This window comes from Typopeltis vanoorti, chromosome 2 (assembly GCF_054136105.1).
Source record: "Typopeltis vanoorti isolate ZY-2024b chromosome 2, IOZ_Tvanoo_1.0, whole genome shotgun sequence".
NCBI classification, from domain to species: Eukaryota; Metazoa; Arthropoda; class Arachnida; order Uropygi; family Thelyphonidae; genus Typopeltis; species Typopeltis vanoorti.
This window is the reverse complement of record NC_143550.1, coordinates 175,802,548-175,829,950: the sequence shown is the minus strand read 5'-3', so window position 1 is coordinate 175,829,950 and position 27,403 is coordinate 175,802,548. Positions and strand designations below refer to the sequence as shown.

General features: G+C 35.2%; 1 protein-coding gene across 1 annotated transcript; it reads left to right on the top strand.

The window, feature by feature from the left end:
* eIF1 (eukaryotic translation initiation factor eIF1) lies at positions 1-27,403 on the top strand. Its single transcript, XM_090409708.1, has 3 exons — positions 1-222; positions 24,047-24,204; positions 27,017-27,403. Exons 1-3 carry the CDS (start codon positions 189-191, stop codon positions 27,161-27,163), a joined length of 339 nt encoding a protein of 112 aa, XP_090265834.1. The 5' UTR covers positions 1-188; the 3' UTR covers positions 27,164-27,403.

The following is a 27,403-nucleotide window of genomic DNA, read 5'->3' as shown; positions in this document are numbered from 1 at the left end:
ATCTGACTTCCACAAGGTCCACTACGCAGTTCGGAAAGTGGTAGTCCTTCTTTTGTTCTGGTCATCTGGTTCTTGGAATTTGTTTTGTGATTTAGTAATCCGTTCAGAACGTTTATTTTATCTTTGATTGTATTTCTGCGTTGCAGCAGAGACATTTCAAGCCGTTGGAACACCTAAATAATTGCTGTATGTCTACCAGTATTCAGAACCTTAAGACTTTTGGTAAGTTGATTATTTTTATTTATTTATTTATAAGTATAGGTATATAAATGTGTGTGTTGAGGAACTTTATTCAGTCTCACATCAATATGGTTTGCTACTGATTTCGTAGCTGAATCATTTGGTAATTGTGAAGGAAAAACTTCTTTTTTTTTTTTTGGTGGGTTGGGGTGGGGAGGTTAGTGCTTTGTACATTTTTTTTAAGAACTTGTATTACATGGAACGTTCTTTGATCATTTCTATGTGAAATGGTATTAATTTATTTGAAAGTTACGTAAATTTTTGACCTTTAGAAATCAAATTTTGAATTTGTAATAACATTTCTAATATTAACATGTACAACATTGTTAATTTCGTCGGAATCCAATGGTTTAGAATGAGCACATTTTTATGAAAATGACATTTTGTTTTGTCAAAATTGTTATCCGTTATTGTTTTAAATAAGTATATTGAAGTAATTCTTAGCTTTTTCTTTCAACTGCATTCCTATTTCCTGTATCATTGTGGATAACGACATAGAAAAGTGCTGTCATGGTGGGATCTCCTTAAATTTAAACACATGTAATGCATCTCATTGTGCTCATACCTAATGTATTTATCGAATATTTCTAGGTCTTAGTATTTTCCAATTTTGAGGTATTAACAATATTTTTGATGAAAATAAAACAGTTGACAAAAACTTTTGAAGTATAAAGAGGAAGAAAATACCATGATTATTTCAGTTATATGATGTGCAATCTTATCGATTACATTACAAATTAGAAATAAACTGGTTCAAATCAAAGCATTATTACTATATTATTATTCGTCTATATTAATACTGTATGTAATAATATAGACGAATGTAAGCATATTAGCTGAACTCCACATAATAAAGGCTCTATCTTCATCATTCTGAGGGACAGTATTGCTATGCCATTAACTGTGAACTGTTCTCTGGTTTACCATCCAATAATACATTTCAAGTGCTTAAATTCTTTTTTCCATTCTTCTGCTTCACAACCATATAAAAATACACTGAATACAAATATTTGTATAAATCCTCTTTCTTATGTCTTTATAATTTTTTATTTTTTTTTAAATTTGTTCTAGCAATTCTATGAATTCTGATTTACATCCATACTAGTTAATCCAAGGTTTAATTTTACTCATGTGATCTCTTTCTGTCATAATTGACTGCATTATCTTTTGTTCTTGTTGCCATTATTCTGCATTTTATTTATATTGTATATACAAGCACCTCCATTGAGTCTGTAAATTCATTGTGGGAGGTCCAATTTAATACAATTGATCAACAGTTGTCAATATACCTCTACAGTATCTGTCATATTTTGCTTTGAAATCATTCACTACTTTTCAAACAAAAAATCTACTCTCTTGCTGACCACCCTGTTGCTCAGTTTACATGGATCACGTAGTTTTCCTCACATTATTCATTACTGAAATATTTTGTCCACATAAATCCTGTAAACCCTCTCGTGTCTGTATTTGGCTGTATCACTATATTGATATAACCAAATAAACCCAATTCATTTTTCCTTATACTTGATTTTATTGGTCACAAGTCTGCATAATCAGTGACATTGTTAAATGAAAATGGGGATGGATTGACCAAATGTGGATGAGTTAGTAGAGGATTGATTAGGGGATTGACCAAATGTGGATGTTTAATGATCACTATTTCATCCTGGAATTTGCTTATTCTTCTTCGTTCCATTGCGAACATAGGGCATTAACCAGGGATTGCCATTTTGTGCATCTCTTCAAGTCCTTTTCAGACCTCATGTGGATTAATTTGCTGATATCTGGTCACCAGGATTTGAAGAATATAAATTAAACTGTGTCTTTCTGGAAACTGACATCTCCATTTTTATTCGTAATCTTAGTTCACAGATTGCGTGAACACTTTTATGAATTTACTTTATAATGAATCATACATAAATCTTGAATCATATCATGTAATGTATAACATATACAGTTTATTCAAAAAGTGTATAGGCACATGCATCAAAATGAAATAAAATTTCATTTTGATACATATTTCATTAAAAAATTGAATGTAATTGTATCAGATAACTTAATATTAAATACAATATTAATGATGGTAAAACTCGCGTAAAAAGTTTATTTAATAGTATAATTTTCGCCTGTGTGTCACAGGCATCTTCAGTACAAATTAAACAATAACTATCAATTCCAAAAAGCACCACGAAGGTGATAAAATTTCCTAACAAAATACAATAAAAAGTTAGGAAAGATTAGCTGATTTATAAAGTACTATCTCCCATAAAGAGGATAGACGTAAACCATCGAATCTGTTTAAGTTAGGAGAGTGAAGTAAAGTTTCACGTTTCTTTATAAAGCAGTTCCATGAGGAACCGACTTTTGTGAAGGACTCGTCTTTTTCCAATGAACTATGTCTAGTGCTGATGGCATGTTCTGCAAGTCCAGACTGTTCGGGTTCAAGGTATTTAATATAAGATTGGTGTTCTTCTAGCCGAATAGAGGCAGATCTTCTGGTTTGTCCGAAATAAGACAATCCACAAGAGCAAGGAATCTGGTAGACATCTGGATAATTAAGATGTGGAAGCTTTTCCTTAGAAAAAGTGAGAAAGGTGGAGATTTTTCTGAAAGGTCAAAAGGCAACAAAAATATTCAGTGGTTTTAAAACTTTTGCTATATTCACTATAATGGCCTGTATGAGTCTTCTTTGTATAGACTGAGAAATGTAGGTTACCATCTGATTGGCAAAGAATTAAAAGATCTAAAAAGGCTAACTGCTTATTTGATTATACTTCTAGGGTAAACTGGATCCTTGGATGAAGTGCGTTTAACTTAGTGAGAAACTGTTGAACTTCATCAAAAGAGCCATTCCATATAGCAAAAATATCATCCACATATCTGAACCAATGAGTAGGTCTGGGGGAATCAAATAAGCAGTTAGCTAGCCTTTTTAGATCTTTTAATTCTTTGCCAACCAGATGGTAACCTACATTTCTGTCTATAGAAAGACTTATACAGGCCAGTATATTCATGCTGAATCTCATTACCATCCCAGTCAAAAGGCAGGAACTATTAAAACACTGATTCATCAGGCCCACTCCTTTTGTTCTTCAGACGATCTATTACAGAAAGAACTGCAATTTATTACTACTTCTTTTCTATCTAATGGCTATAAGAATTCCTTCATCAAAAGAGCTTTGAATAGTTTAATTTCTTCCTCTTCAAATACAGAAGAAATAACACTCATTCCTATCCCTTAGGTACAAGGCATTAGTGAACGTATAGCAAAAGTTTTAAAACCACTGAATATTTTGGTTGCCTTTTGACCATTCAGAAAAATCTCCACCTTTCTCACTTCTAAGGACAAGCTTCCACATCTTAATTATCTAGATGTCTACCGGATTCCTTGCTCTTGTGGATTGTCTTATTTTGGAGAAACCGGATGATCTGCCTCTATTCGGCTAGAAGAACACCAATCTTATATTAAATACCTTGAACCCGAACAGTCTGGACTTGCAGAACATGCCATCATCACTAGACATAGAGTTCATTGGAAAAAGACGAGTCCTTCACAAAAGTCGGTTCCTCATGGAACTGCTTTATAAAGAAACATGTTAAACTTTACTTCACTCTCCTAACTTAAACAGATCCAATGGTTTACATCTATCCCTGGGAGATAGTACTTTATAAATCAGCTAATCTTTCCTAACTTTTTATTGTATATATAATTTTTTTTTTTTTTTTTTTTTTTTTTTTTTTGTTAGGAACTTTTATGACCTTTTTAGTTATCTTACACTAGCTACTTAGGTGTCACTTTTTGGAATTGACAGTTATTGTTTAATTTGTACTGAAGATGCCTGTGACACAGGCAAAAATTATACTATTAAATAATATTTTTACATGAGTTTTTCCATCATTAATATTGTATTTATATGTCTGCTAACGGTATTCCTTTATTAAAACTTATAACTAAATATTCTGATATCGAAATTAAATTGATTATTATAAATTAGCATATTTTGTATACGTTCTAATTTATATTATTTCAAGATAATTATAAATCATTAAATTATGTAATATTGGGGAAATTAATTTTTAAAAAAAGCGTCATCCTGCAAAAGCAATAATGTCTACTGGATGTGTTCTTTCCTCACTTTCTCTGCAATTTTCGTTAGCTTACAGCTTGTTACTCGAGCAGAAAGGAATATTAGCAAGCAATAATGTCTACTGGATGTGTTCTTTCCTCACTTTCTCTGCAATTTTCGTTAGCTTATAGCTTGTTACTCGAGCAGAAAGGAATATTAGCAAGTATATCTAAGACAATTCATTTTTTAGATGGCAAGTAGTAGCGTCAGTTTTGAAGTACTCATACTTTCCTTGTTTAGTGACACTCGCCCATCTTCTGTATGAAAACATGTCTATACTACACACAAAATTGCCATCTTCATAGCTAGAAATATTTCCCTCATCAACGTCAGTAGAGTAAAAGCCACTTGAAAGGTGAAGGCTCGAACTTTTTGTTTTTTATCCCATACAAACCAAATTCATGTATAAGTGCTGTACTGCACTTTATGCCATTGAAAAGCAGATTGAAATGTAAGCAATATATTCTCCAAAAGAAGCAAAGTATGGGGTAAAAAAAATAAGTTTTGAAGATGCAGAAAATTGGAGCCTTTACCTTTCAAATAGCCCTTACTCTTGATGTTGATGAGGGAAATTTTTCTAGCTGTGAAGAGCAATTTTGCGTGTAATTTAGCCATGCCTTCGTGCAGAAGATGGGTGATCGTCACTAAAAGCATGTCAGCTTGTCCACAGTTTCCATTCATAGTTAAGCCAGGAGCCACTGAAGATTTTGACACAGCAACGTTTTAGATGTCTTCTGTTTATTTCTAGACTATGTTTTCCTTCATAGTGGAAGACTTACCTTTTTATTCTTGCCAACATCTTCGGTAAGTTGAGTACAGTCTGCATTCTCCCAGTGCACTCTGTAGCCCAATAGATACCAACATACCACTTACCCACTCTCGAAATGTATTTCTACATATATGGTGCATATGGATTTTGGACATGTCAATATTTCGTGATGTTATAACTGAAAAACAATTCAGTCTCATTGTGAAGTATTTGCATTTACAGAATAATGAGGAATATGATCAGAAAATCAAAAACTAATGATTTTCTGATGAAAATTTGTCAAAATTAGATCACTAAAAATTCCTGAGAGAAGTGAATTTCAATGAAACCCTTATGCCATTCAAAGTCAAATCAAAATGTAATCAGTATGTTCCCTAAAAGAGCAAAATATATGGAAAAATTGTGTTTTAGGATTTCAAACCTTATAGGGGGAAGCAGACTGTACTTGAACATAATAAATATTCGGATCGTCCCTTGTTGATGCTGTAGTAATGGGTAACTACTATGTGTCCTGAACTTGCTGATTTGCATTTACAGCATCGTACGGATTGTTAGTGTACCTAAATGCAAAAAAAGCGAGAGATCCTCAGGACTTGGCATCAGGAAAACTGCTGAAGGTTGAAATCCGAGCTTAGTAGTGAGGGAAATTCTTTGCATTGGAAAGACAAAAAACATGTTTTTATGCTCTCTTCTCTGCACAACCCATTAGTGAAATCTGTGGAGAAGTATGGGTTTCAGAAAAGAGAAACTCATTGTATGTGTGCATATACTAACACTGGGAGGAGCTATGGTACAATCAGTAGCTATCATTTTACTGTGTAATGAGGAAACAGCTTAAATAATATTACAAAAAAGTGTTTGGACATATATTGGCTTTTATTTGGAACAGTTTCCTTCTGTACAAGAAAAAATGTCTACCATAACATCTAGATTATAGAGTAGAAATCACCAAAGCATCGCTACTAGATTATGGTCCTTCAGCAATCAAGAAAACAGGCATTCCTCAGACTTTTCTTTTCACAGTCCTTTTCTGGATTACACATATTGATAGAGAAATTACTGAATGCAATGATTCAGGTAAGTTGTTTTTATAACACAATATATTGTTCCTCGTGAAGTGGCTAATAGTACCTTTTTTTGAGGGAATAAAATAAAAATCGGGAGGATCGTCAGGACACATGCCCTTTAGGTGCAAACATTCTTTTTTATGTCAACGACCACAAAAGTTTGGAAATCTATAACAAGGTTGGTCGATTGGTATAGCCTAATGGCTCAGCAAAAAGTTAAGCAAGTTTGAGCACAGTTAGTAGTTGGAAGGATCAATCGTTCCATGCTGTTGGCACACTCCCTCGATGAGGCTTTGGACTACCTGGAGGTGTCACATAATAATGTAATTAACATCAAAATAAGACTAGAAGTTTTTTTTTTTTTTTTCAAGCTTCTAATAAACTGGGTCTTGCAGTAAGCTATTTACAGAACCAAATTCATCTACTCACCTAAATATTTTCATAAGCATTCGTGCCAGTATTGAAGATAGTAATCTGCATCGCTTACTAAAAAAAAAAGCAGTGGTCCTCTCCAGTTGGTTACCCAAGCTTAGGCTTCTCAATTAGGAATATAATTCAGTAGACTAAGGCCATGATTTTGTTTAGATTGGAATTATGGCAGAAGCAACTATGAGGCAAGTACATTGTGTGTTTATTTTTCAGTGCTTTGCCTTTTTGCTGAAAAACATGATTTCCTAGTAAAGAAAAACAATCATCTCAGTATGAGACTAACTTATTTTCAGTTGTAAAGCCCTGATGAAGTTTCTCATAGTACTACGTAGGTTTCAAACCCAGGTTTTCTAACTGAAGAAAACTGTTGCACTCTCCTCACATCTGCTTTAGCAGCATATACTATGGACGACATATCTGGGAAATGGATGTTCAATGGCAATTTGTTTTTTTTGCATTGAGAGGATCCAGTATTTCTAAAAAGGAATGCAACTGGGATAATTTTTCCTATTCTTTCAGACTGAGCAACGTTTTCTGGTTGAGCTATGAAATCCTGTTTTCCACAACTAGCAAATGCAAAAGTATACTATTATTATTCAGGCCTCCATGGAGTCAAGACTCATCGAGGGGAGGTTCCCCCCTAAGAAACACAAAGTCTATCATACCACTCCTTAAACTAATTGACCGTTCTCGCTCTCACCACTCCATCAGGCAATGCATTCCACGGTTCAACCACCCTCCACGCAAAGAAACCAATCCTCACCCTCTTGCTCACAGTTTCCTTTCGTAACTTCCAGGGATGGCCTCTTCTCATCACTCCTTCCCACTGTTCAACCAAGCGAAAGAACTCCCCAGTGTCAATCCTGTAACCACCTCTCTGCAGTCCACATTCCCTCAGCTGATCCTCATAACTATCCTTGTACAGTCCTGAAACCGTCTTTGTATCCTTTCCGCAGTTAATTTATCCCCTTCAAATCCTGGGGACCAAATCTGAGAACAATAGTCTAAGTGTGATCTGATCAGAGACTTATACAACGGGATGATAACCCTCTTATCTCTGCAGGTCAGTGTCCTTCTCATAATTGCAGGAATCCTGTGTTACCCTCACCACCTTTCCAATATGTCCCCTAAACTTCAGGTCTCTATCAATTATCAACCCCAGATCTCTTGTCTCCCCTACTTCCTCCAGTATAAATCCTCCCATAGAGTATGCAGCATCCCATCGATGTTTCCCAAACCTCAAGACCTTACATTTTGCTGCATTAAACTGACACCCCCATTCATTTGCCCATCTATCTAGCTTATTCAAATCCTCTTGCAGGGCTACCACATCTGCACTATTACTAATAATCCTTCCCAGCTTCGCATCATCCGCAAACAACTGAATATCCTCTTGCAATCCACTGGCAATGTCATTGATATAAAGGTTAAACAATATAGGTCCTAGTACTTAGCCCTGTGGAACCCCACTTGTAACTCTGTCTCCTTGAAACTGCTCTACCATACACAACTCTCTGATACCTATCAGACAGCAATCCTGAATCCAGTTGATGTATGGTAGACCCATGTGCTGCAACTTAAATATCAGCTTATCATGTGGCACCCTGTCAAATGCCTTTGCTAAGTCTAAGAAAATTGCAGTATATGCCTTTCTCTCACCTAAACACTTTAAGAGTTTTCACTGTTCCACCAGACTTCCAATTTTACATTACTTGAAAGGGAAAACAAGAAATATGGCTACTTTCAGAACATAGAAAATAGCATTATTGTTGTTGTTAGTGGTAGTAATATTTTACTAAACATTCGATAAAGGGACTTTCCATGTGTTATCAATTTATATCAGAACTTATTGTGCTATCATAATGGAAACTGTATTCTTTAATAACAGCATAGTAATAATAATATAGTATTTTATTATTCTCATTCACTCAGGGAGAATGAATAAAATAAGATTAACTATTACTATTATTATCACATTTTTATTTTTAATGGGAAAGAAAGAAAAACAATTACTATTAGAATATGCAATTTTCCGAATACATACAGAGTAATCGTCAACAGAAGTGCTCATGTTATCTCATAATACTCAAATTCTGTTTTTTGTGAAATATCAATTTTTATTAATCTGGAAAACATGATATAATTGAAAAGTAAATTATTTCACTAAAAAATAAAATATATAAATACTAATGTTGAACATTTGTCCTTTGCCAACACACAGCATGGATGTGATATAGGTTCCAAATTTCTTGTGACAGATATATATGATATGTTAATTATATTCGAACTACTTCTAAATAGTAGGCTAAATCATTCTCTGAGATGTTTTATTTTTTAATTTTTGAAACATTGTGTACAACAATCCTGCCTAATGTCACTGTTTTTGAGATTTGCCTATTATAAGATTGTTTTTAGTAAATAAGAATACAGTTTGCCAAAAGTGAAACTTTGTCTAATGAATTTTCATAGCAGTGAGTGCCACAGATTAGAAATTTTCAAAGTAGCACTAATATTTTTTATAACAAAACTGCAAAGTTTTAGGGGTTAAAGCTGTTATAACTGAAATGAGACCTCAATATAGCCTTTAAAGGAATGCAGAGAACCGACCAGAGCCTCTGACCTAATGTCCAATCCTCAACTTCTCGTGGTGCACCCTGTTAGGTATCTACCTGGATAATGAACAAATGTTCATTATCCAGGTAGATGGGCTGGCAATTTGGGATTTAGCCAATCAAATTGTATTCATATTGGCTTAAACCAAATTATAAAATGATGGTACAACGTGCTGGCTGGGGTATTGCCCAGTTAAACAAGACTCCCCGTTGTTTTTGCCAGGGCGAACAGCAAAAAGTCAGCTACTGGAACAAATCCTAAAACACATCCTAACTCAACATCACCTGAGTTCAAGATTGGTATTATCAACATAAGCCTGAATGGCAAAGAAATGGAGCTAGCTGAGGAATTGGATAAGTACCAAAACAAAAAAGACAATCTGGTGAGATTTTTCTCAGCAATAAATACAATGTTATATTCAGGCAATAACAATCAGGGAAAAGGAGTAACCATAGTATTCAACACTAAATACGATGCTAATCTTCTTGAATGGCAGGCAGTCTCAAGTAGAGTGATGTGGACAAATATCAGAATGGGGAACTGGACAATGAGACTTATTTGTGCCTATGGTCCCACAGAAGGTTCTACTAAAGTAGAAGTGGAGGAATTTTTTGATGCTTTAGAAAAAGCAACTGACACAATGAAAAAGGAAAAATTGGTCCTTGTTGTGGATCTAAATAGCACAGTAGGAAATGATTGTCAGGCATACAAAAATGTTTTAGGCAAAATTGGAGAAAAGAGCAAAACTAATAATAATGGCAAATTGGATTTCTTTTCAGGACATGGACTGATTATTACTAACATAATGTGCACAAATTCACATGGAGAGAAGAGGCAAGGAATAAGAAATGTCTCATTGACTGTGTTATTGTTAATAGTGGTTTTCTCACTGCTGCTGGACACTAGGGTGTACAGAGGATTTGAAATTGGAAGTGATCACCATTTAGTCTTGAGCAGGATAAAATTGAATTTCATACTGAGAAGAAGAACACGTAAGAAAGTTAAAGTGAATAGAAGTCTAGCAGTTCTCAGGTGTGAACTGCAGACTAAAATACACAAAACATTATTCAATAAAAAATGAAAGTTGGTGAACAGGCTCCAGACCTTGGAGATTCAGTGGCAATCTCTGAAAAAAACATTGATGATCGATTCAGCCAGAGAGGCATTTGAAGTTGTCTGCAAGAATAGTAAAATCAGAACTCTATGATGGACACAGGAAGTTTAAAGAAAAAGAAGAAAGCATATTGAAAGTCACAAGCAAGTAAGTCAGCTTGTGCTGTAAGAGAATACAGAGACAAATGTAAGAAAGCTAAACAAAAGTCGCAGAAAGACTGGTACGAACATAGAAAATAAATATCAAGAAGGTGACAAAATATTCTGGAGGTTGTTGAAGAAGCTCAGAAATAGAGGAAAGAGTGCTGTAAAAGAAATTAGAGACAATAAAGGTGACATGAAAACTGGAGAAAAAGTTATCCTTAAAGTATGGAGTAATTACTTTCAAAAATTTTTAAATTAAACTATTGATGACAACACAGCAATTTAAAAAAAAAAAAAAAAACTTTTTCTACTTCATGATCCATACATGAAGTAGAAAAAGCCATCAAAGGACTGAAATGTGGAAAGGCTGCAGGAGATGATATTCGACCGGAAATGCTCAAGCATGGAGGTTTACATCTTATACTGCATAGTTCAGAGGGACGAATTCCAGATGATTAGAGTAGAGCTCTCATAGTACCCATATATAAAAAAGGAAATAAAACTGAATGTTAGAATTAGAGGTATTTCTCTAAAAGGATTGTGGAAGAGAAGCTTGGAAAAGAACGAGCTGGATTCAGGCCAAATAGAGGCTGTCAGGATCAGATTTTCACATTTTGACAAATAGTTGAGAAATAATGGGAATATAACAAACATTTGTATTTGAGTTTTGTAGATCTGGAAAAGCATATGACAGGGTTCCAAGAGAGAGAGAAGCTATTCAAAACGCTACAGTGTATGGTGTCAGTTTGGCATTATATCTAGCGATATTTAGTGTTTGAGTTGTAAGACAGAATTGAAGGAAGTACATGAAGATGGTTTAATGTTAAATCTGGTGTCAGACAAGGATGAACATTATCCCCTCTGTTATTCATTATCTATATGGATCACATTATGAAAGAAAGTGCAATTAAATCTGATATCAAAATTGGAGATGTCATCAGCTCTTTGCTTTATGCGGATGATGTTAAACTAATAAATCCACTACAAGTCTGCAAGATTCCCTGACTAAATTGAATAACTTGAAATAGATATGGTATAAAGGACAGCAATAACAAGACAATGAAAATAGTCAGAAGGAGTGAAAATATAAACTGCATTGTGAATGGAGAACCTATAGAACAAGTGACAGTGTTCAAACTAGTTCTAAATTATGGATCTGAGAGCTGGGTTAGAAGTAAAACACTTTACCAAAGACTAGACACAGCAGATATGAGAGTCCTGAGAAAGATTAGGGGTGTGAACAGATGGCATCAATGTCAGTATCATATTAAAAATGGGGATATTAGGAAAGAACTTGACATTGCTAGCATCCAGGAATGTGTTAGCAGAGCTAATTTCAGGTGGTATGGTCACTTAAAAAGAATGGGAGAGGAAAAATTAACAAAACAAGTGTTCTCTGTCAGGTTGAAAGGGAAAAGACCCAGAGGAAGATCAAGGTATGGTGGATTGATACAGTAAAAAGTACCTTAGAAGAGAGAGATATGAGAGCTGATAATGCTGGAGTCTTGACAGGTAACAGATTGATTTGTTTACATTTAGTTTAATCCTTTATCCAAGTCCAAGTGGAAGCAAACAAAGTTTGCACCTGAAGTATCTTCAGGACTGAGGCAACTCGTGGTAAAGGTGGACCAAGCTCTCATCACTCCTTCTCTCAGATCTCCCATAATGCAAAGCACATCTCTTTGCAGACATGCATAATACTATGCATTAAGGGAAGGGCCACTACTCAGACCGGTTTCGACCTTTATCGAGGTCTCGTCAGTGGGAGCCAGACACAGAAGTGGTGATACTAAGGCAGGAGCAATGGAGAAGTCATATTTACCTATATGAGTTGTCAAAAGGTGTACCACCTTATTATTAAATTATGGATTTCAAGAAAGAAGGAAGTTTTTTCCCATCCTTGGTTAGACTATAATAAATTTAGTTTAATCCTTTATCCAAGTGCAAGCAAACAAAGTTTACACCTGAAGTATCTTCAGGACTGATCAAAAGGTGTACCACCTTATTATTAAATTACTCTGGATTTAGAGAAAGATGTTGGAAGTTTTTTCCACTTGGTTAGACTATAATAAATTTAGTTTAATCCTTTATCCAAGCGTAAGCAAACAAAGTTTGAACCAGAAGTATCTTCAGGACTGATAACTTTGGCAACTCATATAGGTAAATATGACTTCTCCATTGCTTCTGCCTCAGTATCACCACTTCTGGGTCTGGCTACCACTGACGAGATCTCAATAAAGGTCAACCGGTCTGGGTAGTGGCCCTTCCTTAATGCATAGCATTATACATCTCTGCAAGGAGATGTGCTTTGCATTATGGGAGATACTGAGACAAGAAGTGATGTGAGCTTGGTCCACCTTTATCACGAGTTGCCTCAGTCCTGAAGATACTTAAGGTGCAAATTTGGTTTGCTTATACTTGGATAAAGGATTAAACTAAATTTATTATAGTCGAACCAAGTGGGGAAAAACTTTCAACAGATTGATTTGGAGGAAAATTGTAGATAGGAAGTTAGTAATGATGTAAATTTTTCATGCAGTACTATCATATCCTGTACATCCCTTGAGGGCACATATCAGGAATTTGATGTTGATGATGAGAAAAGTTATTTAAATCACTACAGCTATCAATGGGGCATTACATCAAGCAATTCCTATCGGTAATCCTAACAGCCCCTTCAGTGCCCATAACCTTCCCAAGTATTCTTGGACTTCACAACCATAACTTCAGGATGTTTGAGGGCATGAATTTGGAAGACTCCTTGAACAATCTGTCAAAGTAATTTTCTTTTAAGTAAGAGATGGATGATGCTTTCTGATTTACTGTGTGACATTCTTTGAGAATATGTGCTGAAGTCCATTTTTCCCCCATTTTGTTTTCAATATTTATATTATGAATTTTGAGACATCTTCCAGTTAAATCTACGTACATCTGTCCTCAAGAACACGAATCTTGTGGTCCACGTGGTTAGACTAGTGGCTTTGCGCTTCGCAACCATATGCCTGCGGAAGGAGTGGCCTAGGTTTGTTTCTTGTGGACAACATGGGGAGCTTAAGGATCTTCCTCAGCCATAGCCAAGTTAGCTGATCTTGGGCATGGAGAGCAGGGTTTTTTCTGCCAGTTTATCTGGGGTTTTTGTCCCGCAAGCAGGCAAACCTTCCCTGTGGACACACACACATGGATTACAGTAAGGAACACTGACCCAGCCCAGCTATGCCGGGATAAAATAAAATGTTGGAAACTTCAACTCCCATGAGTGACCTAAGGATTAAATCATCCAAATACCCTTCTCAAGAGACCAAATGTAGACCTGTTTCCAATAATCCTGAAGTGGAGAGTGAAATTCATTTCTTCTATACATTCATAAACATACATATTCATGGTTGGATTAAAAACAATATTCTATTCATGTGTATATGCTATCCACTTCACAGCTAAGATGGTAAATATAGGTGCTTTTTGTCAGTTGGTCATTAGTCAACTTTGCATTCTCATAATGATGTGGCTCCTTTTCATGAGGTCCTGGTTAATTCAGATTTTTCTGCTTCAAAGATAGTTTCAAAGAAACTTGCATTTGAGACTGAAGCAGTGCAGGTTGCGAATTAGTAGAAAGAATGGAACTTGATGGCTCAGAAGGTTCATAAGATGCTCGCTGATTCTGTTGCCTTATACATTGCCAGGTTGTGCTGAGAGTAGAGTCTGAGTGCTATATAGGGGAGACACAGACCTTATAGCAAAGAGACATTCTGTATGAGTTACATAAATTTTGCTCAAAATATAACTGAAAATATGATTATCAGAGACTTCTAGTGAGTCAAGAACTTATTGAGATAAGGCCATACATTACCTACACCAGTTCTCAAACCTTCTCTTAAACTCGCTCACTGTTCTGTGGAAGAAAAATCTGGCTCACTCATTTCTTAATAGTGCAGGAACTTAACTTCCATGAGCCCTTGCTTCTGTGTGTGTGTCAGTAAAAGTCACAATTATATAATAAAAAATTTACAATAATATTAATAATCAGAAACTTGCATAAAAATATGTAATATTTCCAATAAAGGGGATAACTGAAGGCATCAGATCTATTAGGAATCTACTTCCATGTAAAAGCTTGGTTTTCTTCCAGTAAATCTGTTTGGTCAAGATGGCATGTTCTGCTTAGCCAGTCTGTTCCTTTTCATAGTAAAGGATGTAAGATTTATGTTTCTCATGATGGATAGCCTCAGATCTGCCAGACTGTCCAAAGTAAGACAAACCACGGGAGCATTGGATCTGGGAAACTTCTTGAATATTGTGGAGAAAGCTTTTCTTTACATTAAGAAAAGAAGGTAGAAATCTTCCTGACAGGACAAAAGATAACTATTTAAAGCTGTTATATCATCAGAGGTGTAGTCCTAAAAGAAATAGTGCCAGGGCTCTACCTTGGAAACAAAAATCCAAAGCACGAAGTGTGGCCTTATTATTATTATTATTATTGCGATATGCGACGGCCATATAGCAGAGAGACTGTCTTGCTTTCTGAAACGAAAATGACAAGAGTGCAAGCTGCTATTTTTTGACTGAAAGCTGGAAATGCATTATAAGTCTCATTATTATAATTCTTAAAATTTATAAATAAATAAAATTTAGAATAAATGATTTTAAAAATTTTGATAGTTTTAAAAAAGTACCAGGGTGCCTCCTGGCCCGACGAGACCCCTGTGTATCATGTCATAATCTCTTCCACTGAAGACCTTTTTATATCAAGAATTATATCAAATCTGATTTTTGTGAAAAATGGCTTTAATCTTTTTTAATTAAGAAAGCCTTTAGACAACAGGTCTCTAGACCTGAAAATATCCCTTGGATATCTTATATTAAAAGGATTTCTGAACGTATAGTTCTAAAACACTTAATATTATAGTGCCTTTTGTCCTGAGATTTCTACCTTTCTTTAAAAGACAAGTTTTTCCACTCATTCTTCCAGGTGTCTAATAGATCCAACTGTGGTTTGTTTTACTTTGGGCAGTCTGGCAGATCTGCAGCTATCTATCTTGAGGAACATAAATCTTACTTCCTTTACCAAACTGGAACAGTCTGGCTTAGCAAAACATGCCATCTCGACCAGTCTTTTGGAAGAAAGCTAAGCTTTTACATAGAAATACTCCCACCAGAGGTCAGGCTAGAATAAATGATTAACAAGCATTTAGATTTATCTTTGTGTGGTTTCCTGTACATACGTATGTTTTCCTGATGATGATCTCAATACAGAGGTGGTTGAGAAGTTGAATATTTTCTTAATTATAAGTAATTATTCCATGTGTTTTTGTCTATAAATTTTTCACTATGAATGTTGACTACCTTGTAACCTTGAAAGAGAATTTTACATAGAAATAGATTCCTCGTAGAGTGCTTATATGAAAAGTACCAGTATAACATTCTATTAACCACCTTACCTACCATTGTGGATCAAATTCGCATCCTCATATGTTTCGTATCCATCGTATTTCAGTGTAATATCAATGGTGTTACAATTTTAATATGCACTTCGCATTCACGATAACCTTGACTTCTAGACTTGGCCGGTAGCATGGGTAATGTTATACTGGTGCATACTGAAAATGATTCTTTAATAGTAATTTCATGCTGTGTTCCATTTTCAATGTACTGAGGATGCCTATGATATATAGGCAAAAATTTTACAACTTCAATTTATTTCACATAGTCTCATTCACCCTTCGTGCCATAACCACTTTCTGATACCTGTCCATCAGCCATCCACTTATCCAAGTTGATGAATAAAATATCCATATTCTCCAGTTTATTCAACAGCCTTTCATGTGGTATCCTATCAAATGCTTTAGTAAAGTCCATTAGTATCATAGTGTATCCATTCCATTTATCTAACTTGGCAGTAACATTATAAAATTCAAGGAGATTGCTCAAACAAGATGTCTCTTTAGTAAACTCATGCTGTTTGTAAAATATTGCTTGTCCACCAAGCCATTTTGTATCCTTTCCAACTTCTCTATGTTCACTACCACTCCAGAGATACTAATATTTTGGTAGTTGCACATAAATTTTTTTTTGCACCACTTCTATAATTGAACTATTATGTGTTCATTCCATTCATGTGGGATCATCAATTGAGACTCAAGTTATACAAGGATTTCAAGGTCCTGGGCAATTACCTGAACAACCTTTGCGCATACATGCTAATATTCTATTTTTCCCTGTTGCCAAATTCTCATCCGGGCTATGCAACTGATCTGAATCTCTTCATACACTACTCTTCATCTAGTGCAGCAGTCGGCAACCTTTTTGAAGTGAAGAGCCATTTTTTAAATTATATCTGTTAAAAAAAAAAAAAAATTAGGGGCTGCACGCAGTGGTGAGCAAACAAATGGTCCGCAGGCTGCATGCGACTCAGGTTTTTGTGCAGTCCACGGCATTAGTTTTGTATGGCAGAATTAGTATATTTTAATTAAAAATCTATTTTATGAATGTTGATTTTTACATGTGGATTTATTTGTACAGGTTAAAAAATTAAAATATACCTGAATAATGGAAAATAAATTAATACTTATCAAAGAAAAAGGAAATATTCTTTATGCGGATCGAACCAAGTATTTGGTTTACTATTTAATTGTTCATCACTGCTTTAAATTTGGAAACTACATTGAAAAATATAATTAAATTATTTATTCAGTTCTTTTTTTTTTTTTTTTTTTTACACTAACACGTTATCATACTTAAGACACAGGTGGCATATCACACAAAATTATGATATTTTTAAATAATAAAACAAAGATTTCCTTCTCCTTACAAAAACATATAAAATCCAATAACATACCTATTTCTTTAATTTTTTTTAAATTTAAAATATCTTCTTAGTGTGACTTTTGCTGTTGAAATTCTTGGGATAGTTTCCCAATATGCGCCGAATATGCTGTAATTTTCATTTTCAAACATGACGAAAGACTTGCATTGTTTAGTTGGTTTCTCAACTTACTATTAACAAAATTCATATTAGAAAATATTTGAATCAAATCAGGAAAAATTTTTTCTTTTCATTCCCGAAGACAAAACTTCTCTCACATAACATTTTATCTTCGACAAAATGTTTTCTACGGGATTTCTAAGCATGTACGAATATGGTAAAAGTAATTTTAATTGCGTGAATAATTAAAACAAATATTTGACAAATCAGTGGGTTTATGATTCTTGCATTATCCATAATAATCCAAGACGAATGCATATGATTTCAAAGAATTCAAACATGAAAGTATTAAATTTTTCAGCATCGCATGTAATATTTTCAATTGTAAAATATCCCTGGCTTAATTTATTGCAAATGCTATATTTAGGGTTTTTAGTTTCTAATTTAATAAATAATATTCCTTTTGCATTATTCAAAAATAGATCGTTTATTAACGAAAAGAGCTGCAGGTTGTCGACCCCTGATCTAGTGCATTGGTAGCTCTGTGCATCATGTTGCATGTACCAATTGGATAGATCTTAGCAAAGTGAGCACTCATTATTTGAACAATCATCTGTTACTGACACAAGGGTCTTCATTCACTAAAGTCATTCTTTCTTTTACTTGCAGCATAACAATAAAATTATTTGACATTGCTTTTAGTCCACACAGCCAGTTTCTTTTCATACTCTAACTTTCCATACAGTACTTGTAACTTTTCTGGCTTGATCTTTATAAATTTCATAACTCTTCTCATCCTTATTTCACAATATTCTAAGGATCTGTTGCATATCCATTTCACTATTATTCAAGAACATATTGTTCACCTGAGTTTTTCATTTTTTTGGCATATAACCAGTGCTCAAGAAATACCACTCAAATCTGCTAGCCACCAAAAAAATTGTGTGTGTGTAAACAGGGCTCCAGAAATTCACTCACCACTCATATCTAACAACTTGCTTGTGGTGAGTGGATTTCTACAACCTTGTATATAGCTACTTCCTGAATAACTTTTAGCAAAACAGTTGCATACCTAAGACCCCTTTCTGATGCCACAATCAAATCTAACACTGATCTTAACTTCTTTTACATTTGAGAATGTTGTCTTGCAACATCTCAATAAATTCTGCATTCTTGTTAGTTTTCTTTGCTACACAATGTTAAGATAATTTCTGTTACCTGCAGTTGCTTGTTTTATACTCATCAGGGTAATTTTGGTGATGCACTTTGTCTACCCCTTCTCAGTGGCGTATTTAGGTTTGTGCCAGCCCTCATATTTAACGAACATGTTAATTTACATATCGTAAATTTGTAATATATATATATTATGACTCACCCAAAATGTCCTAAAATATTCTATGTCTTGCCGCTCGCCATTATCCTTGCAGACTCAACTTACAATGAGGAAAAGAAAAATATTTCTCTACTTGTGAGTTACATGTTATAATTACAAAAATGAGAACCTGAAAATTTCTGCCCCTCCCCTCAAAATTTGCCCAGATCTATACCTGAATATGCCACTGCCTCTTCTCCATATTCATATCATTAACACATTTGTGTATGTTGGCCGAGCTTAACACATGTTCTCACTGTTCCTTCCTATAATGATCTAGTTTTCCTGATTGTATTAGGTCTCACCTTAGTAATTTCTTCAGGCTCTTGATGCTAAATCCATTCAAGTGCATGCCAGCTCTTGTGCTTTTTTTCCCATCAAACTCAATCCACACATTAAAAAAAAACTCTCATTTCTTCTACATAACCTGCACATCGAACAAACAACAATTTTCACTAACCTCCCTTTTCTTGCTTTTTCCAGCAATCATTTCATACCCTTTCACACTGTATTTATCACTACTTAAATAATTCCTACAAACACTACCATCTCTTTTACTTTGTTATATATTCATTGGTAGAAATATACTTTAACAGTGCCCACATTATCATATGGCAGTGAAATTTGGGCAATAAACAAACAAGATAAATAAAGAATAAAAACAAGTGAAATGAGATTTATGAGAACTGCAAAATACACATTAGACCAGAAAAGTAATGAAGACATTTTCAAAGAACTAAAAACAAAATTAATAGAAGAAATAAAACTAAACAATTATAAACAAAAATGGATAGAACATGTAAATCGAATGGCCAATATCCTAAACAAATACTAAAATATAAGCCAATTGGAAAGAGAAGGCAGGGTAGACCTGAAAAAAGGATATTTAGACTGGAACAGACCAATACTATACCTGTAATTAGCACTATGATAGAAATATAGAAAAATCTCACCATGCAAGATCTGACATTTTATTTCTTTTCCTGAAGCCTGTCTAAATAGTAGGCATTTTACTAGGTAAATTGTTCTGTAGTCTTCTGAAGATTGAAATCTTTAAGAGATGCAAAAGTGCCTTATCTGAGTTGTGTTCCAACCCAGTTATATATATATATATATATGTATATTTATTTGTATATTTATTTTTCGCATAGCTTGGAAACTCTTCTTTAGAGAACTGCATGTTTTTTTTAGGCCATGTCAAACTTCGAATAAGTGGAGAGGTGGTCTCACATCAGGATCAGGATTTGAATTAGTCTTTTGGTTGGAGAGTAGGTAGATATGCTAACACTTGGTGAACCAGGCCAGTATAGTTTGCTGATAATCTATCTATTATAGATTGTCTACCAGACCATAATATCAGATAGCCTTCTCTTTCTCTCTCTACATTTTTTTCAAGCTAGTTATCCTCCTGCTATACTGCAGAGATCACCTTTTCATCTTTTGCAAGTTTGCTTTTCAGTCATTTGCTGCCTAAGGTTTTTGGACCCACAGCACGAATTGGGATCATTGCATAATCTTTATTTTAGTGAAACAGGCCATGTAGTTGAAAATTCTGATCCAGCAGACCATGCTCTGGATACTAAACATACATTCATTCTTCAGTGGAGTGAGGATAACTAACACACAGTCCTGCAATAATAATAATAATAACCTAACCCTATTTATCTTCTAGGGCAAACATCACTCTTTTTATTTTTTGGGACCATACATAAGAGGTTGGTTTATCAACCTATAGTACCATATATAGGTAGTGTGTTGGGAAAGAGCATGGGAACTTGTTTACATTTGATTTACCCCCCCCCCCCCCAACCGACCATGATGTCTATAGACACTCAGCTAAATCTGGATATGAAGCTCCAACACCCATTGAATAACATGGATAAGAAGTGCAATTTGGTGTCACTATTTCATCCACATCGGCCGATGGGGAGGTTAAAGGTCTGTATATTGTATTCCTTGGGAAACCCAGCAGGGGGAAGACTTCCACAATACAGCAGTTGCAGGGATGAAGGAGGAGGAAAAGAAACTTGTTCTTTGGGTTTCAAGGTGCACTGTGAAGAGATTTCGAGCAGCAGCTGCACATGTTCCAACAAGCTTTGTACTAACTGGGGAAATTATTGATACTATTTCAGATGAATATTTTCATGGGAAACCAAACCATCTGCAAAAGTGGGGGGGGGGGGAGTGAGCTGATAAGAGATGGATCATTAATAAGTAATTGCTCTCTCTTCTGTATTAAGGCAAACATTTTGATCGAGCTTTTAGGGTGCCCACCCCCATATGTAAGGTGGGCAGATTTGTGATTTGTATCACAAAAAGTTAACAGCTGTTTGGGATGAAGTAATGTCTTGAGCGAAAGAAAGAGAAATCCTAGATTTTTAGAAGCTGAGGATGCAATGGTTGTGATGTGTTTATGTCGGATAATTCCAAGAAGAGAAAGCTCAAATTGTCTGGAAATTTGCGTGTTGTCAAAGATAATACTGGGAGTAAATGGTTCTTTTTTATGAGAGATAAGACAGAACTGGGTTTTATTACCATTGAAATTGACTCTGAACTCCATTGGAGGATGACTTAGAGATCAGAATTGAGGTAGGTGGTGGCTAATGTTCTGTAGGTTGATGTGAGTTGTGTAGAGTAAGGTTTATCAAATGAAAGGGAGATGTGCAATGTGCTGGCATCTGCAAAACTATAGGGTTGGAGGTCAGTGACATTGTCAATGGATTACAGGGTATATATTCAATTGTTTGCAGATATAAGCCTTCAAGAGGATTTGAATAAACTGGACAGATGGTCAAATGAATGGGGTGGCAGTTTAATTAATCTAATTGTCTTGAAGTTTGGAATACATTCGGAGGCACTCTCTGCAGGAATTGAGTAAGGAAAAAAAAATCTGAGGGTGATTATTGATAGAAACCTGAAATTCAGGGAACATATTGCAAAAGTGCTGAAGGTAACCCAGAGGATTGTTGTAATACTGAGGAGAGAATAGTTGTAATAAGAGTTGTCATTCTAAAAGCCCTGGACTGTTGTGCTCATATTTGTTCCCAAGTATTTGAAGGGGGTAAATTTACTGTGGAAAGAGTGTAGAGGTGGATAACAAAGATATCAGGACTGTACAATGTTAGTTATGAGGATAGGCTGAGGGAATTTTATATTTACAGTTCCATAGTTTTCATTATGATCTTGCATCTCTATGAACATTTCAATTATTATTCATCCAATCATACCTCTTGAGTTCATTCATTGACAAAGCACTCCTGTCCACCACTGACTGCATTCTTAATGTAAACACTCCACAATTTTCAGGCATGATTAATTGCACTCTCCTTGTCATGTACTAAATTATTTCCTTTGTGTAAGTCCTATAAAACTCCCTTACTGACTTATCATATCCCACTTTTCTTACCTATTAACTAATGTAATAAATATAGTTTAATCCTTTATCCAAGTGTGAGCAAACAAAGTTTGCGCCTGAAAGTATCTTTAAGACTGCGGTAAGGTGGTACAACACCGGATAACTCGTTGCAAAGGTGGAACAAGCTAACATCACTCCTATCTCAGTATCTCCCATAATGCAAAACACATCTCCTTGCAGATATGTATGATGTTATGCATTAAGGGAAGGGCCACTACCCAGACTAGTTTCAACCTTTATTGTGGTCTCTTCAGTGGGAGCCAGGTTCAAGTGGAGATACCAGGCAGAAGCATTAGCAAGGACATCTCCACCTATAGGTGTTGTACCATTTTACCGCAGTCCTGAAGATACTTTCAGGTGCAAACTTTGTTTGCTCGCACTTGGATAAAGGATTAAACTAAATTTATTATAGTCTAACCAAGTGAAAAATAAACTTTCAACATCTTTCTCTAAATCCAGAGTAATTTAATAAAAAGGTGGCACACACCATTTGGCAACTCCTATAGGTGGAGATGACCTAGCTAATGCTTCTGCCTGGTATCTCCACTTGGGCCTGGCTCCCACTGAAGAGACCTCAATAAAGGTAGAAACTAGTCTGGATAGTGGCCCTTCCCTTAATGCATAACATTATACATATCTGCAAGGTGGTGTGTTTTGCATTATGGGAGATACTGAGATAGGAGTGATGTTAGCTTGCTCCACCTTTGCAACGACTTCACCGGTGTTGTACCACCTTACCACAGTCCTGAAGATACTTTCAGGCGCAAACTTTGTTTGCTCACACTTGGACAAAGGATTAAACTAAATTTATTATAGTCTAACCATGTGAAAAATAAACTTTTAATATCAACAAATGTAACCACAAATCTTCAGTTTATCTTCATAAAGAGTTCTACAGAGCATCTCCATTTTTGTCTGTTATCTCTGGATCCTCTCTACTTTGATATTACGCATGATCCTTTGTGCTATTTTCTCCATTTTTTTTTATATCCCCTTAAACTGTAACACAACTGGAAACCATTGGTGACAGTCAGTTGTTTACCACCTCCTGAGTTTTTCCATATTTAATTATTGCTTTATTCAGTTTGCATCCTCATCATATAACATCGTTTCAAATCATTTCTTATTAATATACTAATGTACAAATTAAGTAACAATGGATCCAAATATGCAGCCTTGCATTATACTGCTAGTCTACTGCATGTTGAAGTTGAGATGATTAGAGAGTTGCCAAGGAAGATTTAGTCTTCAGCTGAATGTGAGTTACTAGTCTTGTGTGGAAGTTGCAGAACTTTGATCCGATTGCATATTCCTGTGAAGTGCTCAGTCTTCCCGCTCCTGTTTGGTGCTGAACACTACCAGTTTCTTGAAATTGCTTTAACCAGTGTTGGACAGCATTATCTGAAGGTGGATGTTTTCCATACTGAGTTCTGTAACAACATTGCATTGTGATAATGGACTTTGTTTCAAAAAACCAAAAGTATGCACAATGCTTTCTCTTGAACAGTCGTCATTTGGAGGTTTCCCATGATGAGTAAATCTTCTGACTCCACTGAGACAGTTATAAAAATGTTATCACCCAGATGTCAATGTGGTGAGTACAGTGCTGACATAAGTTTTTGAGCTACAATTTCATATTCTGTAAGCAGCTTTATTTTGTTGTTTCCTGTTTGAAAATTATAGGCCACATAAACCCTGACAATAATTTTGAATCATCCTGTATATTTTGGACTACGTGTGCTTGATTATGATTTGCAGTTTGTCATTGTTTAAATGTAATTACATGATTCCTTATTTTCAGATAAGATCCAAGCGAAAATTTTTTTTTATTATTATAGACCCTTTTGCTGATGCCATTAGGGCTGATGAACAAGGGGGCCAGGACGGATTAATCCACGTCAGAATACAGCAACGTAACGGCCGCAAGACCCTCACAACTGTGCAGGGGATTTCTGACGACTACGACAAAAAGAAGATTGTTAAAGCATGCAAGAAGGTAAACTTTTTAATTTTGTGAATGTGTCATGAAGTATATAAGAATTCCAGGTGAAATTTCCATCTAGTTAATCAGGGTGTGGCTGACATTTTGTATTTAATTGAAACCTAAGGTTTCAGTTAAAAGTATGATCATTTGGCCACATTTCTGGCCTATTCAAGTGCTGTATATCAGTAGCATCCCTGATTGCTCTGACTTCTGCACCGACTGAGCATGTCATGTTAGGTTCTTCTTCTTAATCCTTCCTCTTCATCTTTTAAGGTTTGAGATTTTTTTTTTTTATTCTTGCAACCGCGGATAAGATGGTTGACCTTATGCCTCCCGGTGTATCCTATGTCTGTAAATGCATGTTTTCACAATACTGGTTTGCCTGTTCTGGGGAATGAAAAACCTGAGTTTCCAGGTGGAAAAAACCCTCTATCCCCATATGAGACTAGGCAAAGGTTCATGTCGCTGATGGAAATCAAACCCAGGTCTTTCTGACCAAGGGGCTTCATCTATAATGACTGAGCTACAGAGGCTCTCCTTTCCAACATCATTATTATATAGTTTGAACAACAATGATCCAAGGAGACTGACCCCTGTGGTGCACGTAAGGCAGATTTCTTCCCCCCCCCCCCACTACCAAATATTGCTTTCATATATGTTCTCCAACTTTGATATTCTGTAAGTAGTAGCTTAAAATAAACATAGCTGTTTTAAGGTGAGCACCTCGGTTTTACATAATTGTGCATGTACTGCTGCACCACTGGTCATTTTGAATCTGGCAGATTCACACACTATCATTTTCTGGTACCTGTTCATCATGCACTCACTTATCCACATCATTAGTTTATGTTCTGACCTAATATCCTCAAATTTATGCAGTAGTCTTATGCCTTAGCAGTCCCAACAGTAAGTGGATCCAACTTAGCTGCAGAAATGTGTGAAATCTAAACACAATGTAGACATCTCTATTAACATATATTCCTTGTAAGGTTTAGCATGTCTGTCAAAGAATTTTTGTGAGATCGTCCATATTCTAAAATCTTCACCACTACATTAGATACTTATGGTCAGTAGTTAGATATGTCAGTGGGACTAATCCATTTAGCTGAACATAGATCAGCTGACAGGTTAATATATACCATCTGTCCATATTACCTAATTATTCAGGTTATGCAACTGCTCTAGAACCTCCACCTCGTGCACTTGTCTTTGTTCAATGTAGTGGTAGTTGCATATGCCTGATTGATCATATTCCGTGTTTTCATTCTTTTATTTGCAGCCTAATGATAAAATTCTTTGGTTGACTTTAGTCTGCATAGCAGGTTTTTTTTCATTCTGCAAACTTTTCGTCCCTGCTCATAACTTTTGTGGCATGTGCTTTTTATATATTTCATAATTATTGATATTCCTTTCTGCTCAGAGGTATTCTACAAAATCTCCATATGGAAATATTGAAGAATACCTCTGAGCAGGAGTTGGATATTGATGCTTCTGGAACAAGCTCCAACTCAACATCTATATCGAAGAAGAAAAATAAACACTATATCAGAAAAACTGAAGATAGGAACCACCAGTATAAGGAGATCAAAAGTTAATGGAAAGGAAATCGAACCTGCAGAAAAATTGGAAAACTGAGACAAAGAAGACAAAAACAGGTGAGGTCTTACTAAATAATAATTATAGAATGTTATTTTACGGTAATAATGATCAAGGAAAGGAAGGAGTGGCATTAGCATTCAACACCAAAAATGAAGATTAGAACTTCTTGATTAGAAGGCAGTTTCAAGTAGTTATGTGGGCAAACTTATTTGTCCTATGGTCCCACAGAAGATTCTAAGGAAGAAGTGGAGGATTTTTTTTTTTTTTTTTTTTTTTTTGTCATTAGAACAGGCATCTGACATAAACAAAATGTAAAATGTGGTTCATTCTTATTGGAGATCTGAACAGTAAAGTAGGAAATGATTCCCAATGGGCTTACAGGAACATTTTTGGAGAAAAGAGCAAAGCTAATCCTGCTCAGGACATGGACTAGTCATTACTGATACCATCTTTCAACATAAAGATGTGCACAGGTTCACATGGAAAGAAGACACAAGAAAAGCTTCATTGACTACATCATGGTTGATAGTTCAACATCATACTCGTTCAGGATGTACAGATGATTTGAAATTGGAAATCATGGTCAGGCCATCCTCTGCTTACATCCATTGGTCACTGTTCTGTCTCTTGTATGGATGTCTAAAGCAAATTGTCTTTTGCCATGCAAAATGTGCACCATATGACTCATAAAGACATCAGAAAGATACTTTTATGATGACCCCACACATGAAAGGTCACAAGACCTATAACAGGACAATTAAATGCATTTCTTTTGTACTTTAATATGGATTATTTAATATTTGATGAAAACTAGGATAAGAGGAAATGTTTTATTCAGTTTCTGAATAAAATTGTGTTGCCATGTGTGAGCAAATGATTAAAGGAGAAAGAGGTGGCCTAGTGATATAAGAATACAATTTGGTCAGCTAAATCCCAAATTGCCAGCCCATCCTCGTTCATTCAGTATCCAGGTAGTACCTAACAGGATGCACAATGAGAAGGTGAGGATTGGACATTAAGTCAGAAGTCCTGATCAGTTTTCTGCATTCCTTTAAAGGCTATGTGGAAGTTTCCTCTCAGTTATATAGCTTAAGCACAAATTCATATGCTTGAAATACAGAATATTTTTATATAGCACATGTTGAATCAGTTTTAAATTCTTTATTTTTAGTAATAGGTTTTTTTCTGTGTCCTAATTTTTATTTATTTTTTCATTTCATGTTAGGAGTTTGCCTGTAATGGAACTGTAGTGGAACACCCAGAATATGGTGAGGTAATTCAGCTTCAAGGAGACCAGCGTAACAATATCTGCCAGTTTCTTACAAAAGTGGGTATTGCAAAGCCAGAGCAACTTAAAGTTCACGGCTTTTGATGCACGAGTTCTGTATTTTCTCCCATTTTGAACCTATGAGTTTGTAAAATTGACTTCAGTTATCAGTACAAATAAACATTGTGTTGACTAAATGTACTTTGTAGTATAGTAGTAACCTAAATTGTTTATGTGATGACTGTCTCTTGACTGTTTCCTGCTTTTTATATCACCATTGTGATTTTTATATTACATTTCTTGGGTACATTATGACTTAAGAGTGAATAAATGTCAAAATTTTGA

Coding starts and splice junctions, on each gene's coding strand:
- eIF1 (XM_090409708.1), top strand. CDS start 189: ATGTCTACCAGTATTCAGAACCTTAAGACTTTTG. Junction 223..24,046: donor TCAGAACCTTAAGACTTTTG/GTAAGTTGATTA, acceptor TTATTATTATAG/ACCCTTTTGCTGATGCCATT. Junction 24,205..27,016: donor TTGTTAAAGCATGCAAGAAG/GTAAACTTTTTA, acceptor ATTTCATGTTAG/GAGTTTGCCTGTAATGGAAC.